The sequence below is a fragment of the Lissotriton helveticus genome, chromosome 2_1, assembly GCF_964261635.1.
Source record: "Lissotriton helveticus chromosome 2_1, aLisHel1.1, whole genome shotgun sequence".
NCBI lineage: Eukaryota > Metazoa > Chordata > Amphibia > Caudata > Salamandridae > Lissotriton > Lissotriton helveticus.
In genome coordinates, this window is record NC_136059.1 from 687,789,551 (window position 1) to 687,808,002 (window position 18,452).

Genomic DNA, 18,452 nt, shown 5'->3' on the forward strand with positions numbered 1-18,452 from the left:
TGCACTGGGCCTCACTTCTCAAGAGAGTTTAGCAAAGATGTCTCCATGCTGCAATAAAAACAGTGTACTACGATAGAGATTCTGCCTGTTTAGGTGGACCTCGGTGAATATTAATTAGTCTGAAGTCCATCGGCCATCATTTAGATAAAATATCGAGTTGTAAACAACGAAAGAGAGAAATATTTGGGGGAAAACTCGTAATGCAAAAATATCGTGACGCAGAAATATCGTAAAAATATAGTTTTATCAAGTAAGTAACATCAGTGTTCAGAATATTGTTGTTGTAAATAATGTTTTCAATAGTATAGTTGTAAACAATATCTTTTTTTGATTAATTTAATGTGTTTTAGTTTATATATCAATTTTGTGTGTTTGTATTACTTGTATAATTGATATTCATTTCTTTAATACAGTTAAAAATGTTAAGTAATTTCGAATTTCTTATTTAATTGTTAATAGTACGTCATAGTGATCTAGCGGGTTGTTGGGTTTGTAGGGGGATAGGTAGTTGAGTAATAATTAATTATTAATTAATAATTGATATGTGATTGATACACATTATGTGTATTATGTAAGGCTGATTAATTACATTTATATTTTAGGTGCTGTTTGTTATATCTGTAGGGATATAGGGTGGGATGTTAATCAGGTAATAATTAACAATTAATTTATAATTTATTAGTCAATTATTAATTACGTAAATTGTGTAATAATCAAATATTCTGGTTATATTTTTGGTGCGGACTTATGGGTTTATAGGGTGGGAAGTTAATTATGTAATAATTAGCAATTAATTATTCATTTGTTATTAAATATTGAATTATGTACATTATGTAACATTGATTTATTTTAGTTATATCTTAATTGCGGGTTTGTAGGAGTATACGGTGGGAAGTTAAATAATAATTGAAAAATATAATTATGAATTTATAATACAATTTTGAATTGATTAATAATTATGTAAATTGTGTAATTATTATATATTTGTGTTATAGTTTAGGAGTGGGCTGCTGGGTTTGTAGGGTTGTAGGGTGGGAAGTTAAGTAATAATTACTTAACAATTAACTTTTAATTGTTAATTAAGTAATTGCTTATTAATTATGTAAATTGTGGACATTGTATTATACTTATATATTTTCATTATATTTTAGGTGTGGGTTGCTAAGTTTGTAGTGTTATAGGGTGGAAAGTTAAGTAATAATGAAATCAGCATTTTTTTAGTGGAAATTAGTTTTTACATTGTTTATGAAATTTGTAAATTTGTCCATTGAATGATGTATTTTGTTTAATTTTCATATATATTTTAAGTTAAGTAATCTTTTTCATATTTAGAGTTTTATATATTTTCTAAATTAATAGGGTTATTTAAGTATGTCATTTGTTTGAAGTGAAGTAGTTTGCCTACTGTTGCTTAGACTGGAATGGGAATAGTAAATCTTACGTGTCCGAAGTGCAACGCTTTCCCTACTGTTGCACAGAATGGAGTGGGAATAGTAACTTTTACCCCTCCAAATTCCAATGCTTTCCTACTGTTGCACAGACTGGAGTGGGAATAGTAAATGTAACTCCTCCAAAGTCCAATGCTTTACCTACTGTTGCACAGACTGGAGTGGCGATAGTAAATTTAACCCCTCCGAAGTCCAATGCTTTCCCTACGGTTGCACAGACTGAAGTGGCGATAGTACATTTAACCCCTCCGAAGTCCAATGCTTTACCTACTGTTGCACAGACTGGAGTGAGGATAGTAAATCTTACCCCTCAGAAGTCCAGCACTTTCCCGAATGTTGCACAAACTGGAGTGGGAATAATAAATTTAACCAACCCGAATTCCAATGCTTTCCCTACGGTTGCACATGAAGGAGTGGGAACAGTAAACGTAACTCCTCTGAAGTCCAACGTTATCCCTACTACTTAGTTGTTTGGAATGGTAATAATATATTTAAACTCTCCAAAGTTCTACAATTTTGCTACTGTTGCATAAACTGAAGTAGGAATAGTAAATTTAACCCCACCAAAGTTCAACGGTTTCTCTAGTGTTTCACAGACTGGAGTGGCAATAGTAAATCTTACCCCTCCAAAGTCCAACGTTTTTCCTACTGTTGCACAGATAGGAGTGGGAATATTAAATCTTACCCCTCGGAAGTCCAATGCTTTCCTTACTGGTGCACAGACTGGAGTGGGAATATTCTATTTAACCCCTCCAAAGTCCTACAATTTCTCTACTGTTGCATAAACTAGAGTGGGAACAGTAAATTTAACCATGCCGAAGTCCAATGCTTTCCCTACTGTTGCTTAGACTGTAGTGGGCATAGTAAATTTGACCCCTCTGAAGCTACAGTTGCCCTGTTTGGATTGGTAATAATATATTTAACCCCTCCAAAGTCCTACCATTCAATGTATTTCCTAATTTTGTTTAAACATATATTTTTAAACATTTGTTCATAGTTTTAATTTTATAGTATGTATTAATATTTTTTATTGTTTTTAAAATGTTATATTTTTTGTAAATGTGTTTTTGTTTTTTATTTGATTTGTTTGGTAGTTTATTTAAAGTTTTGGACTTGAATTGGTAATATTGTTGACCATATGTCAACAATTAGCACCATAATGCATATTCACAGGGCTTTAAGTGAACCGGGTCCCTCAGGGTCCCAGACTTGATAGTAATTAAAAACAGGCCTTATGTTCATGTCCTTAACCTTAGTGGCAAATCAGTGATCAATTTCTGAACAATGAACGTAAAGACTGTTAATGTAATCCATGTCAGTAATTTAGTTCTTGTTTGTACTTATCATGTTTTATTTAATCTTGCAGTGGTGGTTATTTTCAGGAATTTGAATTTTTGTGTTTTATTTTCGTGTAGCACATTACTCTTGTACAGTGTGTACTTTGAACTAAAATGCCTCCAGGTACACAGAAGAACAATGGTTACGTATTCCGGTTACAATTTTGATTCTGTGCAAACTAGAGTGAAGGAAGTACAAAGTTGTCAAAGTATTGACTAGGCGAAAGTAAAAGAAAAAGCACTGATAAAAGGTAAGTGGGTGTGCTGTGTATTTGGGATAGTGAACAAAGAAGATACAAAGAAGTGCATTCTGAAGAGTGGAAAGAGGGTGCTAAAAAAGAAAGAGATGAGCTGTAAAATAAAAACTTCAGAATTAAAATATTTTCAATATTAATTATTGACAACAAAATCATTGTTGATGTTCAGATTAATTGCACCATCACTTATTACTTCTAATATGCTATATAGATTTGTACCCCATTACTCAGTAAACATTCAGTGGTGTAAAGCAAAATAATGCCCCCTCCCAACCGCATAATGTAATTAGGGCCCCCGAGTCTCCCCTATCTCACAAATATTAATTGGCCAAAGACTGAATGCGGCCCCCCTGAAGGGTTGCCCTCCACCCGTGCAACAGGGGCATTTGTTACGCCCCTGTAAACATTAGTGTTTGTTTAAATTTGCCCTCAAAATCAGGGGAGGGGGTACGAGAACCAAGTAATTGAGAAAATGAAAGAGTTGTACGCCCTTCTCAGACTATCATGCAATGATGTGGTCGCTAGGGATGCCAAATGGTTGTTTCTCTAATGGAAACTGCTAGAGAAGAGATGCTTTAGTTTCCGTAGTAAGTGACCACATCATGTCACTCACGTTTGGCACTCTACATGGAAAAGTACACCTGGCAGTAACGATATCAGAGGAGGAGCTGGAGATAGATTTTGGTAAGAGGCAGGAGATGATGGAGCAAGTTAAAACAATTAAATAAAAGGACACCGCATAACCAATTTCAGATCTAACTGCACATTCACGAACTGCAGTGAGCGGATATAAAATGCTCCCAGCAGTCCAATATGTCAATGCCTGAAAGGCACTTACCCTCGAAAGCCAAAGAATGAGGAGGGCGACCCAAAACACCTTTTCTGTATTTTATGCTGATATGCGGTCGTGCCGCACAGTTAAAATGTTTGAAACAAGACCTAATTATGAACAAGGCCTAATTAAGAACAAGGCCTAATTAAGAACAAGGCAGCATTTTGTTAGCCACTCAGAGAAATTCTGTCATTTTGTCCCAATATTACATCAGAAGACATTCCAGCTAGTATTTCTACATGCCTCAAGATAGATGATTCTAGTTTGTCATTCGATATTAGGAGTACCATTTTTAAATGCAAAATGAACAAGTAGATATTGAATAAACCGTGTCTACATGAAACCAGAAAGAAGCAATCTAAACAGAGAAGAATCCACTCTATTGGGAAATGTTTTGTTAGCAGAGAAGTTTGCTGGCCCTAATATTTTCTTGCATAATGAATCATTTGCACAGTAACAGCAAATCCATTACGTTTGGTAGCTTTCTCCACTGTCACGATGTATAGCTTCCTTTCTTCAGGAGATTTAATCTACAGGGACAAATCAATTATTCACCCTCCACTAAGCGCTGTCCTGTTCATATGTTTGTGGAAAACATGAGTTGTGCTGACTATGGACAATCACTGCTTATGCCATTATAATTGACTGGTTTGATAACTCTTAAGGAGGGTTGAAGACGCCATGAGTACACAAGGTTTACGCATCAGAACAGACATACCATTACATGAACTTACATACTAAAGGCCAGAGTTAGAGTGAGTACTAATATGGGGTTGGCTGTTAAGATGATGTAGTGGAATTGATTTGGGGATTACTTTCATTAAAAAAATTAGTTAATGTAGTAGTAAGACGTTGTAGCGGTAGGTGACGGCAGAGGTGGTTGAGGTGGAAGCACAAGACTTCACAGCCTTTGAAGACCTCATTTCTCCTGCATTGCTGCATAAAAGTGTCATCAATCATCCAGAAGAACATGGCGATTCCACTCATTGGGCAAAAACCTTTGGTTCATTCTTATCTTAACAGAGTTTCCTTGGAATTTTGAGAGGTTCATATCTAAATCAATGACCAAATTCATCAACTGCTTCAGATAGAGGAATGTGGGATTCTGAGTGACTCTGCATGAGCAATATTTGCACTCAGTTAATCAAACATGTTTTAGAGAACAACATTAATAACATTTCAGATTCAGAAGCATGTGTATTACAATATATATATCTTCCAAAAAATGGAATACTTCTGTGCTACCACCAAGAATATGTGAAAGTATACTTTTATCTCATCCAGACATTACCTGTAGGCAGCTTGGATGAGATGCTTCAAACCACTTCTGGGAGGTCGAGAAAAAGTCTACTCCATTTGGTATGTAAGTCTGGAAAAGTGAAAGAATATAGAGCAGGCTATGTGTACATCCATGAGTATCCCGAGTAAGGTTCAGAAGGGTTTTGCAATCATGTGGTTGTGCCTAAGTATTGAATGAAGCAGAGAGGTGTAAGAAAGACAGTGTCACATTTGCAGATATTTAGCACCATCAGGGTTGCTGAGTAAAAGGCTACTCAGATTGTTGTATTTGGTTAGTGGCATGTGACTTTGACGTCTGGCCTATCCTGGAAGCGTTGAGTTGGTACAAGTGTAACACAGCAAGCTTGCAGCTATGCTTACACATAGAGCATGGCAGAGAAACGACAAACAGAGCTTGGCTTGTGGATGCTCAACATCACATGCTAATCCGACCTGTGCATAATCTAGTCATCTATTTTGTAACGACCAGGTCTTTACCACCCACCTGAAAATCAAGGTAGTCATGATTTACCCTTATAATTACTGGGGGCTAGTTTCTGAACACTGTTGCCTGTACGAAGAAGGAAGTGCGACAAATCCAAATTTGTTTGAATGAAGGGAAGACCAGAAGTGGGCCAAGTCTAGAATGAAGGATTATTCTTTCAGTGTATTGCCATAGTTTTAGCTGAAGAAAGTAGGGCTCACATCTCGGGTGGCCCGGTGGGCGATGTACAGGTCCTTGAATTAGATGACCATAGACAGTCAGGTAGAAATCTTGCAGACGTGATCGCATGCTTTAACTCTGAGAGAAAAACCTATACTTGGGAAGATCTGGGATAGACATTGCATGGTGTAGATTGCACCTATGATCAACTGATTTTCTAGTGGGGAAAGCAACAGGTAGGCATACGTAATCTTTGCCATGTGCCTCCTTTCCCTCAAAGTTATTGGTTGAAGACTGGGTTCCGGAGGCCAGATGGCAGTAGGGTGGTACTTGTCCAGTTTCCACAAGACAGAACCTCTATTTATGATGAGTTGAGCTTGACATGGTTGAACATGGTCTGTTTGGAACTTTGGCCTACGGAACAGGTGCTGAGCTGCAGCATGATTTAGGTGTCATCTGCATAGCTGTAGTAAGGTTGAATGATTTGATGAGTTTGGGTACAGGGTTGATGTGTGTGTTGAAGAAGAAAGGGGAGACGAATTGGTAAAGACTTGAGCTGTACTAGTGAAAAGGTTGAAAAGAGCCAAGGAACATTCGGGAGTGAGACAATTCTGGATCATCCAGTAATACCAAGATTGTTCAGTCTCTGGACTAGTATAGAGTGCTGTACAGTGTTAAAGGCAATAGAGATGTCCAGTAAGTATTAGGCTGACTCAATTTGGGGGGGAATCCTCTTCAGTGATCCAAGAGAAGGAGGTTTTCCTAAAGGAAAGCAGAGATCCGGGTGATGTCTGGTTATTCAGTGATTCAAAATTGCCCCGGAAAGGCCAGTAGGACATTTAGTGGAAGCTGGACTGTCTTCCATATCAAATCCTTGCTTTTTAGGACCGTCATTGGCCTTCATGAGTTTCTTGAAATGGAGAGCTGCTTGAAAGAAGATAGCATAGGTTGCAGGATTGAGTGCACCTTCTTGAGTGATGGGGGCTGGGGGCGAAGTCTGCTGCTGAACTTAACCCTAATAAGATAAAGATCTTTCCCCATCTGTAAAATGTTAAATGGATGTGAACGGTCCACTTGGCCCTCATTTCTGGGTGACTATCTGCCTCCAAATGAGTTAACCCGGACACTATATAGCTTCATTAGAAAAACATAATTCAGCACTTACAACATCATGCCTCTTTCATTTGAGGCAGTTATGGAGACTCTTCCCTTTTCCCTCGCTCTCTCTCACAGGTGTAGTCAGTAATGGGTCATCCCAAAAAACATCGCTTGACTGAAAAAAACTTTAAAATTATACTGTGAGGCATCTTTTCAAGCTAAAATAAACCAACAATGTGTTGAACCCATTATTCCCAACTACATTTGCTGCCAGACAATGAGTATAATCAGTTTAAAGTGTCCTGTTCAATGCAAAAAGTATGCTAAGTCCTAGCTCCTTTCTTGAAAGATAAATTCAAGAAATGCTCACCCATGCATCAGCTTACATCATCTCCTCCTCTCTTCTAAAATGTAAGCTCCAAAGGCAGGTTGGCATATCTTTTCAGGTCTTGGACTCTTTCCCTTGAAACTCTCTCCCTTTTCACATCAGTTTCTGAATCAGAATTGTTAAATTACGTAAACAACTACAAACCTGGCTCGAACATTTAGTTACTCTCCTTTACAGTATTCTACTCTTCAGTCCTGTAATTACAGCTCCAAAATACTCTACTTACAAGTGATAATGTGCTTCACGATAAATACATACTCACTTGAAAGGTAATTTTCAAGTTACGAGGTGTAGAAGATGTGGATTGCTAGTACATCTGCTAGTGCATCCTAGAGGTGTTGCGTTGCCAGAGGTACTTCATTCTCGACTTTGCAGAATGAGCGATACATTTTAGAAGTTACTTAGAAGGGCATGCTACTTCAGAGATGCTGAAGGAGTAAGGATGTCTACTTGCCTACTTTAAGGCAGGATTTTATATTATGGAGTGTTCGTAGCTCTGAGTCGAACCAAGAGGTCTGTCGTCACTGTTGCAAGCATGAGGAAGCCTCGAGGCAGATCAAATATTCGAAGGTGACAGGCACTGGTGGAACGGATGTACGTCTGTTATGGGGTTCATTGGTAATGCATCCAACAGCTGCAACTTAAAAGTGGTGCAATTTAATTCTTTCCAAAATCTGAAGAAGGTCTTTTTAATCATTTCTGGTGGTATGTTAGGAGCACTCTGCAATATTATTTCTGACTGAAAGACACGGTTGTCACTTAAATTGATGGACTTATTTCTGATTTGCTGTTAAGGGGATGTGTCAAGGTGATGCAAATATTCTAATATTTATCTCCAGCCAACATTAAAAATTATTTCAATAAAAAATTATTGAAACATAAAAACTATACAGTGCTTCTGCACTGATGAGCGAATTCACTCTCTAATGTGAACCTTTTATCAAAATATAGCCCTAGGGACATACCAGAAGGCCTAGCCAAAACTAGGAATTGATTAAGCTACTAAAAAGGCTGTACTGTGGTAAACTTCCCTTTCACAGAAGCACATAAATGTTAAACAAAAAAAGCAGCATATGTCCTCCGTCGTGGTCACAAGCTCAAGGGTTCACAACAGATCAGATATGATGCCTCGCAATAACAATTAATGACACTTCCTATCAAGAGCTTCATGGGTAGGAAGTAGTAATTTATTAGTCTGATATCCGCAGTCTGGATTCAGACACTAAACAATATCTACTTGTCACATACGTTGTTGCCAATCCTTTAGTTCCCCCGATATCTTACTCTGGCTAAAACAGGTTCACCATCAAGGGGTCAGACGCAGCCTGGCACATCTATCCAGTTCTTTTTAAGATATCATCTTTTAAAAATCAAGAACATTATAACAATTTGAAACAAATAAGTACATTACCAAGATCTTCGGTGAGTACATCTAATTCCAATTACTGAGAAAACAGTTATACTCAGAGATTATAGGGGTCATTTTCAAACATATTCTGAAAATAACACTGGTAACAATTATAATATCTAATGATGAAAATGCTTACTTGAGTGGCTTATTAAAATTCCTGCTATGAGAAAGTCATGATGCAGCAATGTTTCCAAAAGCAAAGCCTGATTACAATACGGCTGGGATAGGAAGAGTTTTAGTTGACCCAGAGTCGTCATTTCCCCTGCTGATGGAGTTCTTTCGGAATGTAAAATAAAGAAAGAATAATTTAGTTCATTTATCTATGAAATGAATAGCTTAAAAGTGCAGATGTAATGCTAAATCCTTTAAATGTCAATTCATCCCAGATTACTCACAAAGTGCGTTCATGCTTGCTCACTTTAAGGCTGTTCAGGGAAGGAATTACATTTAATCTTAGCTAGCTAAAAGCAAATTAACAATTTGGTCGACTGCCAACTAAGCGACTGAAACAAAGTTACCTCGATTATCTCGGTCTGGAAGCATCTATGTTTTTGAAGTGTGAATATATTTGCAATAGACATGTTTTTTTCAATATTGTATTCAATTATTCGGTTATTCAAAATAGTTCAAACCAGGCACAACATAGGACTAATTCACTTGCAGAGCGAAAAACAGAACAGATGATTATATGTATACCATTGCATAGGCACATTTAACTAAGCAGTTTAGTGACAAATATAAACAAGCATTGAAAATGCAATAGGTCTCACAATAGAAGAGTTTAACATTTTTCGTTTTGCAAATAGATGAGTGGCGTTGCGTGGATGAGTGGCGTTGCGTGGATGAGTGGCGTTGCGTGGATGAGTGGCGTTGCGTGGATGAGTGGCGTTGTTTGTGTGAGTGGCGTTGTTTGTGTGAGTGGCGTTGCGTGTGTGAGTGGCGTTGCGTGTGTGAGTGGCGTTGCGTGTGTGAGTGGCGTTGCGTGTGTGAGTGGCGCTGTTGTTTGAGTGGCGCTGTTGTTTCAGTGGCGTTGCGTGTGTGAGTGGCGTTGCATGTGTGAGTGGCGTTGCGTGGTTGAGTGGCGTTGCGTTGTTGAGTGGCGTTGCAAGTGTGAGTGGTGTTGCGTGGATGAGTGGCGTTGCCTGTGTGAGTGGCGTTGCGTGTGTGAGTGGCGTTGCGTGTGTGAGTGGCGTTGCGTGTGTGAGTGGCGTTGCGTGGCTGAGTGGCGTTGCGTGGGTGAGTGGCGTTGCGTGGGTGAGTGGCATTGCGTGGTTGAGTGGCGTTGCGTGGGTGAGTGGCGTTGCGTGTGTGAGTGGCGTTGCGTGTGTGAGTGGCGTTGCGTGTGTGAGTGGCGTTGCGTGGTTGAGTGGCGTTGCGTGGTTGAGTGGCGTTGCGTGGTTGAGTGGCGTTGCGTTGTTGAGTGGCGTTGCGTGTGTGAGTGGCGTTGCGTGTGTGAGTGGCGTTGCGTGTGTGAGTGGCGTTGCGTGGCTGAGTGGCGTTGCGTGGCTGAGTGGCGTTGCGTGGGTGAGTGGCATTGCGTGGGTGAGTGGCGTTGCGTGGGTGAGTGGCGTTGCGTGGGTGAGTGGCGTTGCGTGGGTGAGTGGCGTTGCGTGGGTGAGTGGCGTTGCGTGTGTGAGTGGCGTTGTGTGTGTGAGTGGCGTTGTGTGTGTGAGTGGCATTGCGTGGTTGAGTGTCTCGTCTTCATAAACGTTGGACAGAGTAGCGGATTGCCTCGTTGACAAAGGCCACATAAATTAGACAAACGGAAATCCAGGTAAGCACACACTGACACGGGAACTGAACAGAAAAAGACAAGCATGCACATGCATTAAAGGACATACACACAAGCCTATGAAAACACATACAATGCTAAACTAAAGCACTAGTTAGTCAGATGAGACGTTATGCAAACCTTCTTTACACAGTAATCCCGCACCAAAATTAAATAGCAGGGCTAGATTTTCCTAGAGGTTAGAGAAGCTATGTGGCCTTTAATTGAGATAGATGGCCGCGTATGACAACTCCATGTTTGTTCTGGAGTGGTTTATTGTCCCTGGAGAGCCGCAGAGTCTCATGTGAAGCAGAGGGTTGAGGAGTGTCCGCATTTTGGCAGCCCCTTTATAACAAGCATGAGATGGGACCCGAAAACACTGGAATGAGAAGGGGCTGAAAGGAGCTAGTGACAGAGTTCAACTGGAGGCGAGGTGGGCAAAAACAATGAAAAGGTGGACAAGGGAGGAGAGAAGGAAAGGTGACAGAGAACTGCTGGAGGAGCAAAGAGGAGAAAAGAAATGCGACACGGCGGGCAGGGGAGGGGGCGGAGCGGGTAAAAAAAAAAACAAGACGGAGGGAAAGGCAGATAAGGGGAGGGGGGAGGAGAAATGCGACACGGCGGGCAGGGGAGGGGGCGGAGCGGGGAGAGGGTGTGAACAAATATGTTTACTCACAAGTTAAGTAATTTCACTCCATACCTTCTGGTGCTAGCACATACAATTACATTAAGAATATTACAGTGAGTGGATTGATTTTGTTACGGTAATTTTAGCAACATATCATCTTCGAGCAGCGTTTTCACTAGACTTCAATGGAATTAACAATATTTGAGGATTCTGTCAATTATTCAATCGTTTTAAGGTCTGTTTCTTTCTGATGTAAACAACGAGAACACTAGCAAAGGAGTAAAACGTGATGTGTGCGAGTGATTAATCAATGCTTGTACTGCGCCTGTGTGGTGTTTCCTGGTGCGTGTCTGTCCGTTTTCCCGTGCATTTGCAGGCAAAGGGAGCTTAACCCCAAGCATGAGATGGGACCCGAAAACACTGGAATGAGAAGGGGCTGAAAGGAGCTAGTGACAGAGTTCAACTGGAGGAGAGGTGGGCAAAACAATGAAAAGGTGGACAAGGGAGGAGAGAAGGAAAGGTGACAGAGAACTGCTGGAGGAGCAAAGAGGAGAAAAGAAATGCGACACGGCGGGCAGGGGAGGGGGCGGAGCAGGTAAAAAAAAAACAAGACGGAGGGAAAGGCAGATAAGGGGAGGGGGGAGGAGAAATGCGACACGGCGGGCAGGGGAGGGGGCGGAGCGGGGAGAGGGTGTGAAAGCAGCAGGGGACTGGAGTGCGGCTGAGGGAACTGATGTGCACGCGCTTTTAAGCTCAATGAGCATGCGCATTGAGCTTAAAAGTCACGGGCACTGCAAGGAATCGCCACGATTCCTTGCAAGTTAGCTAAAGAGTGGTTAAGCCCCAATAGTCTCGCAAGCTCGATGCGCATGCGCATCGACAGGCGAGACCTAAAAAAGGAGCACAGGTAGGTATACTAAGCTATCTAGTTATTGACGACAGATCTACAAGGTATCTGCAACCTGCATCGTTATTGGATTCATAACAATCTCTCTATCACTGTTTTCAGAAATGCAACATAAACCTGGATGTAAATCAGTGAATCGGTAATAGCATTACAACTTGGCGTTACCTTCAGATTTACGTCCCTTTTACAAGAAAAATGGGCACACAGATTTCTGATTCCCGGCGCTGTGATGAATTCGCACTTGACAACGGTATTTTCACACACACATTTTGTCCGGTTTCACTTTCCAATATTTATTTAAGAGGAAACCAACAATGCTGAATTTTGCTGCTAAGGACGAGGTAAAATGTGTAGTATCCATTATTCACATTCCTAACTGTAAAACTCAGAATGAGGAGGTAAAAACTGTACCAAGGAAATAACGACCACTGCTGGATCAGTATTGCCCAAGGTATTTTACTGCACCGAAATAGCATGGGCGTAATCATGACGGCCTTGGAGTGTTGTGGAAGAACGTGGCGAGATACCCGAGTTGTTAACGTTATTGTATATTTTCAGCATCTGTTTCTACCAGCCTTTAGCTGGAAGATACCACTTACAAGAAGTAACAGGGTACGGCTGCAGCGCGAATATGCCAAAGACATACACGATTCCCACTAACAACAGAATCAATTTAAGCGAGAGTCTCACAGGTTCGTAGTGTGAATGCACAGTACATCAAACATCGCATCAAATACCTAATGGTAATCATCACACCAAGTCAAACTATTTCTTGCACAACCCTATCCAAGGCTGAGCCCGTATGCTGGTACAGCTAACAACCGCCCTATAAAACAAGTATTAGCAACAGGTCTGGTGTTGGCTGCCAGTCTTTTGGCAATTCTTGTTTGTTTTGTCATGGCTTTTGAAAAACGTTATTGTTTGAGAAGCTGCCAGGACTACATTGAATCAAAAAAAAAAGAATGGTTAATGGCAAGAGTGCTTTTACTGATCTCAAAAGAGAACACATAACCATGGTACATCTGGTACTGAAGGAAACTACCTTGTGTTTGGATGTGCTCCTTGTGAAACAGCTTTAGATAAGTGAAGGTTTGCCTGCAAGGGATTTTGTGTATCTATTGATTTCAGAAATACTATCTTAAATACAATTCTCAAGGTTCCACCCTAATTAGGGGTGAACAGTTGATTAATCAAGCAGTGAATGAATAGTTCTACTTTGCAGATAACTGTCTTAAAAACACAGGATGTAACACACGGGGCGAAAATCTACTTCAAAACAAACATATATTTAATATATGATCAATTTACAGATTAGGGAAATGAAAAGATAAGAATCAACCAAACATAGTTCATGAGGTTACATAAATCAACCTACAAAAACACTATGTAGACACCTTTTCTGTAAATTAATGAAAGGAAATAATCAGATATATCGAATGAAAAAAATTCCTTCAACACAACAAATGTACATAGAAAAAGATGCTGCTGTCGACGTTTCGGTCTGTGATGGCGATGAGACCGTTAGACCATCTTCAGGACGAGAGGTTGATGAATATCCTTCAAGAGAATTCTAATTGCGACTTTCTTCTGATAACTCAGGAAAACAAGATTAAGTTCCTTCAGGTTCAGGAATGAGTCCCACGATTGGTGGAAACAGGGCACAATTCAATTTACTCCCCGGCCCTTATAGTCGTTTTATAAAAAGGCTTACGAGTGATCTTGTGAAAAAAACGATGGTGCAGAGACTGTGGTTCTCTATAACACGTGGCTAAATGCGAGTCGTCACTTGTACGTTCTGAAGCGATCTGAATGAGTTCAGAATTCATGCACGGATGCTCCGGTTCCCGTCAGTCTGGAACGGAAGATGAAACAGCAGCATGCTGTTACTCATAGTGAAATCAGTCAACGGCTAACTAGGGCTATTCTTGCCCTATGATGCATACCTGAAGTGGGTGGAAGAAAAATGTGAATGACATAATCACAGACTAATGTATTAGGTCTGTCTGAAAACCCCTATAAGTAATGTTATACATACTTTTAGTGAAATAAAAAGATCTTCGCTAACACTGACCTAAAAAAGCCAGCAGTGTAGCATTGGCTGTTTGCCTCGCCTTTGACAAAGACGGGAGCAAGTAGGGAAGAAAGTAAAGAAGGAAGGAAGGCAAAAAAGGAATTTAGGGATACAAAAAATAATGAAGTGCTAAAAAGGAAAGAAGGCAAAAAGCAAGAAATGGAGGGAGGCAAAAAGGGAAGGAAGGAAGGAAGGCAAGAAGAAAGGAAGACAAAAAGGAAGAAAAGAGGGACAAAGGAAAGAATGCAATAAAAGGAAGAAGAAAAGAAAAGGTAAAAAACAAAATTAAAGAAAGAAAGAGGGCAAGAATAAAGAAGGAAAGAAAAAGGAAAAATGGCAAAAAAGAGATAAGGAAGGAAAGAAAGGAAGAAAGGAGGCAAAAAAGGAAAGGGGAGGAAGAGAAAAATAATTAAATGAAGCCAAAAGAAAGAAGGTAAGAAAAAAACAAGAAAAAAGAAAGAAGGAAAGAACAAAAGAAAGGAGGAAAACAAAAAAGGAAGTAGAAATGAAAGATGGCAAAAAAGAAAGAAAGATTTAAAAAAAAGCAAAGAAGAAAAGAAATGAAAATGCAAGAAAAGAAAGACAAAGGAAAAGAAAAAAAGGAACAAAAGAAAGTATTAGACCTGGCACCATTGGCGTGGGTCTCCCTTCCATTTTTTGCTGTTAACTCTTATGTTTTTGCTGGTTTTAGAGGTTTTTGGGCACTGTGCCACTGCTATCCAGTGCCACAGTGCAAGTGCTCCCTATGGTAAATTGATGTATGGATTAGTGACTCCATGGTTGGTTTGTTTGGTTTACTTGTCAGACCCATTGTAGGTAAAAGGTAGGACATGCCTTGATCTGTGTGGCATGTCCTGATAGTGAATAACAGCCACTTTCATTTTTCACTATTGCAAGGCTACCTGTTCCCCATAGGCCAGAATGGGCAGTTTGATTATAACATCCTAAATTCCTAACTGACTCAGGGAACCAGGTAGAAATTCGAGTTTAGTATGCCCGAACTTATAATGATAAAATATATATTTTAGTGAAGTTGGTTTTGACATTCTGTGTTTGAAAATACCACTTTTAGAAAGTATGTATGTTCTTGCCTAACTATCCAAGCCTGCCTCTGCTAGGTTGTGTATTCCTTGTCTGGAGTTTGAGTGACAGGGGCTGGGGGATTCCAGGAGACAGGGTGAGTCAGCACAGGGCTGAATAGACCCTTCTGCATGTAGAGTGGTGGGAGGGAAGCACCTGGGACCTGAATAGGGCTTTGCCTGCCTTCCACAATGCTGGGTCCACCTCCTGTGATGCGACTGATGTCCCTGGCCCACACTGTCAAAGGAAAGAAGGATTCTTGTCAACAAAGTGCTCCAGGACGGAACAGAACTGGTTTGGACTAGGTACAGACACTCTCTGCCTTCAGAGACAAAGGATTTTAGTGTATAAAAGAGGGGACCCAGACCCAGAACTTTAGATCACTTCTGGGAATCAAGACGAACATTTGCTGAGGAGAAACCCAGGAAACTGAAGGAGGAGACTACCCCTATGCTGCGTGTTGTTGGAGTTGGCCAGCAGTGGTTACTTCACTGAGTGTGCTTTCATCGTCTTGAGGAAGACCTCCAAGGGCTTGAAGTTGAGCGTGCCTCCTGCCTGAAGTCTCAGGGATACAAGACATCACCCCTTCTGCTTGCCTGCAGCTAGAACTGCGGTTTTAGCTGCTGCAGAAGGAACTTGCAACACCGACGCCGCCCTCTGCACCAAAGCCATGAGCGGTGCTCCGACTTGCACCGTAGACCCGAAGCAGGCCACCGTGCCACATCAACGCCAGCGAGCGACGCCTTAACCTGCCCGAAGCCGTGACCACTACTCTGACTTGTGCCATGGCTGCTGCTGGGCCGCATCGACTCTGAAGCTGACATCGACATCTCAGAGCCGATCCTCGACATGGGTGACTGAGAATCCATCGACAGCACGACATCGTAAGGCACCGTGGCTTCAGCGCCATCGTGACATCACCTCCCTGACGCTGTAAGGAACCGTCGTCTCTCCTCCCCTGCGCAGTAGTAAGGAACAGAGTCTACACCTACCCTGGGGTCGTAAGGAACCGACTTGTGCAGCGCCAATGAAGCCGCACCTCCCCGACACCGTGAGCTGCCTTCGTTTTTCATCGCTTTTCCAGGGTACTGTTCTTTGGGGGTCTGTTTGACTCTGGGTCCGATGCTGTGTACCTCATGGTCAGCGCCGTACTTTGGGATTTCTCCTGTCACAACGTCATGATAACTCATGTTGGAGTAATCTGTTGCTAGAGACTGATTTTAAGTGAAGAACCTATTTTTAAGCATATCTTGAGTACGGTATTGTGGATTTTTGTTGTTTGGTCTTGTGTTAAGTCTATATAAAAATACTTATTTTTATAATAAAACCTGTGTTCGGTCCATCTGTAGTGTTGTCACTGCATTACTGTATGTGTTCACAAATGCTTTACACACTGCCTCTGAGATAAGCCCGCCTGCTTGTGCCAAGCTACCAAGGGGGTGAGAGCAGGGGTTATTTTAGGAGTGTAGACCCTTACCCTGACTAGACGCAAGGGTCCCTATTTGGTCAAAGGTACCTACCTCTGCCAACTAGAGACCCCCAAATCTAACAGAAAAAAAGAAAAAATGAAATAAAAATGGAAAGCAGGCAAAAAAGGAAAGAAGGAAAGAAATAAAGAAACAAAGACGAAAGAACGAAGGAATAAAGGAAAGAGAAAGGAAAGAAAAGGGAACTGAGGCAAAACAATGAAAGAGAAAGAAGGAAGGAAAGAAAGAAGGTAAAAAAGAAAAGAAGAAAGAAAGAAAAAAGGAAGAGGGCAAAAAAGAAAAGATGAAAAGAGAAAGGCAATAAAAGAAGAAACAAAAGAAGGAAAAGGTAAACATGAAAGAAGGAAAAAAAGAAGGCAAAAAGGAAAGAAGAGAATAAACCAGGAAATAAAGAAAAAAACAAAAACAGGGTTCACAGAATAAAATATTGGATACTAAAACCCAAATTAGACCCTACCTATATTTAAATAAAACAGTTACAAGTGTGCTGCAAATTAAACAACATAGTGTTTGGTTTTCTTCCTGGGCAACATTTAATTGAGAACCAGTGGTGAAACTTGGTCCAGGATCATAATCTTGTATGCTGTTAAAAAGCAGCTGACCACTTCAAAAGGAATTTAAAACAGCATTGCAAGGAGACAGGAACTGATAACGCTGAAATGTGCACTGTGCTCACTTCAAATGCGTACTATCACTACATCAGGCAACACTGGCACGAAATGGAACTATTTGTGTGCGGATGTGCTCCTTGTGAAAGAGGAAATACAGTCACCAGAGGCTTAAGTAGGCTGACCTATTGCCCCATGATGCATGCTGTAACAGACCAGCGGGTGACGAGAGGTTGCTGAAAGCCCCTTTAAGTAAGTTTATCATACATATTATTGAAGTAAAATCAAAAGGTCTTGGCTAACACTAGACCTTAAAAGAAAGATCCTTCTCTCTAGTGTAATGTATTGATTTATGACTTAATTGTAATAGGTTTAGAAAGGGGACAATGCAAAGACGAGGTGGAGGAAGAGGTGAACTCAACGTTTAATACAAAAACGTTTTTGGCCTGATATACTGCCAAAATAACAAACAGGGTAAAAGAAGTGATGAATAAATGACAGTTGTTTACATTGTCTTTCCAGGATATGAAATGCTGCTTCTTTCTGTGTGTGTTTGATCTTTGGGGGGAATGTAAAGAGAAACGTTACAGCCTTTCTCCCCAGTTGCGGCTAAAGTGAGGGTGGCGGGGCATTAAGGGGGGGGATAATATTTTTCCTTAAACTTACATGATGACGCAAATGCCTTGGTCCTCTTCTCTGGCGCTCCTCCCAGCATGCACTGGGGCACAGGTTCCTCACCCAATCTCAGCACTGCTCTTAATAGCATGAGAGTAGCGCCAGGATTGGTCTGAGCGGCGTGGTATGCCCTCAGGCAGTGCGAGGAGCCTGTGACGTTTCTTCAACCTGGCTACGCAACACAGCTGGGTTGGACAAACCCAAATGCGCCTATCACTCCTCCCTACTGTGCCCGGCCCACCCCTCTCTACACTGCTGGCATCGGCTCAGACAGTCAGGAGTAATTTACATTTGTTGCTTGAGCGCTGACTGACTGGCCAGTGGGGCGTGAACCTCCACCCTTACGGAGGAGCCGCCTCTGCTTCCTCATTTACTGTTTCTGGTATTTCTCAAAGAAGGGTGAAGAGTGTCTTATTTTCCTCAAGATTATTGATTTTACTTGCAAAATATTGGCAAATAACCTTTTCAAAAGGGCATGCTATGTAGGGTAATACAAGAGAACGTGCTTTTAA

The 18,452-nt window shown here is 41.0% G+C and overlaps 1 protein-coding gene across 4 annotated transcripts in view; it reads right to left on the reverse strand.

Annotated features, from left to right (window-relative positions):
• The window catches only part of KIAA0825 (KIAA0825 ortholog), a 2,250,404-nt gene that overhangs the window by 965,214 nt on the left and 1,266,738 nt on the right, over nucleotides 1–18,452 (reverse strand). For all 4 annotated transcript variants that reach the window (XM_078675385.1, XM_078675384.1, XM_078675383.1 and 1 more), the window contains exon 13: nucleotides 8,850–8,989. In XM_078675385.1, coding sequence (XP_078531511.1) covers nucleotides 8,850–8,989 — 140 coding nt within the window. The remainder of the gene's footprint in view (nucleotides 1–8,849; nucleotides 8,990–18,452) is intronic.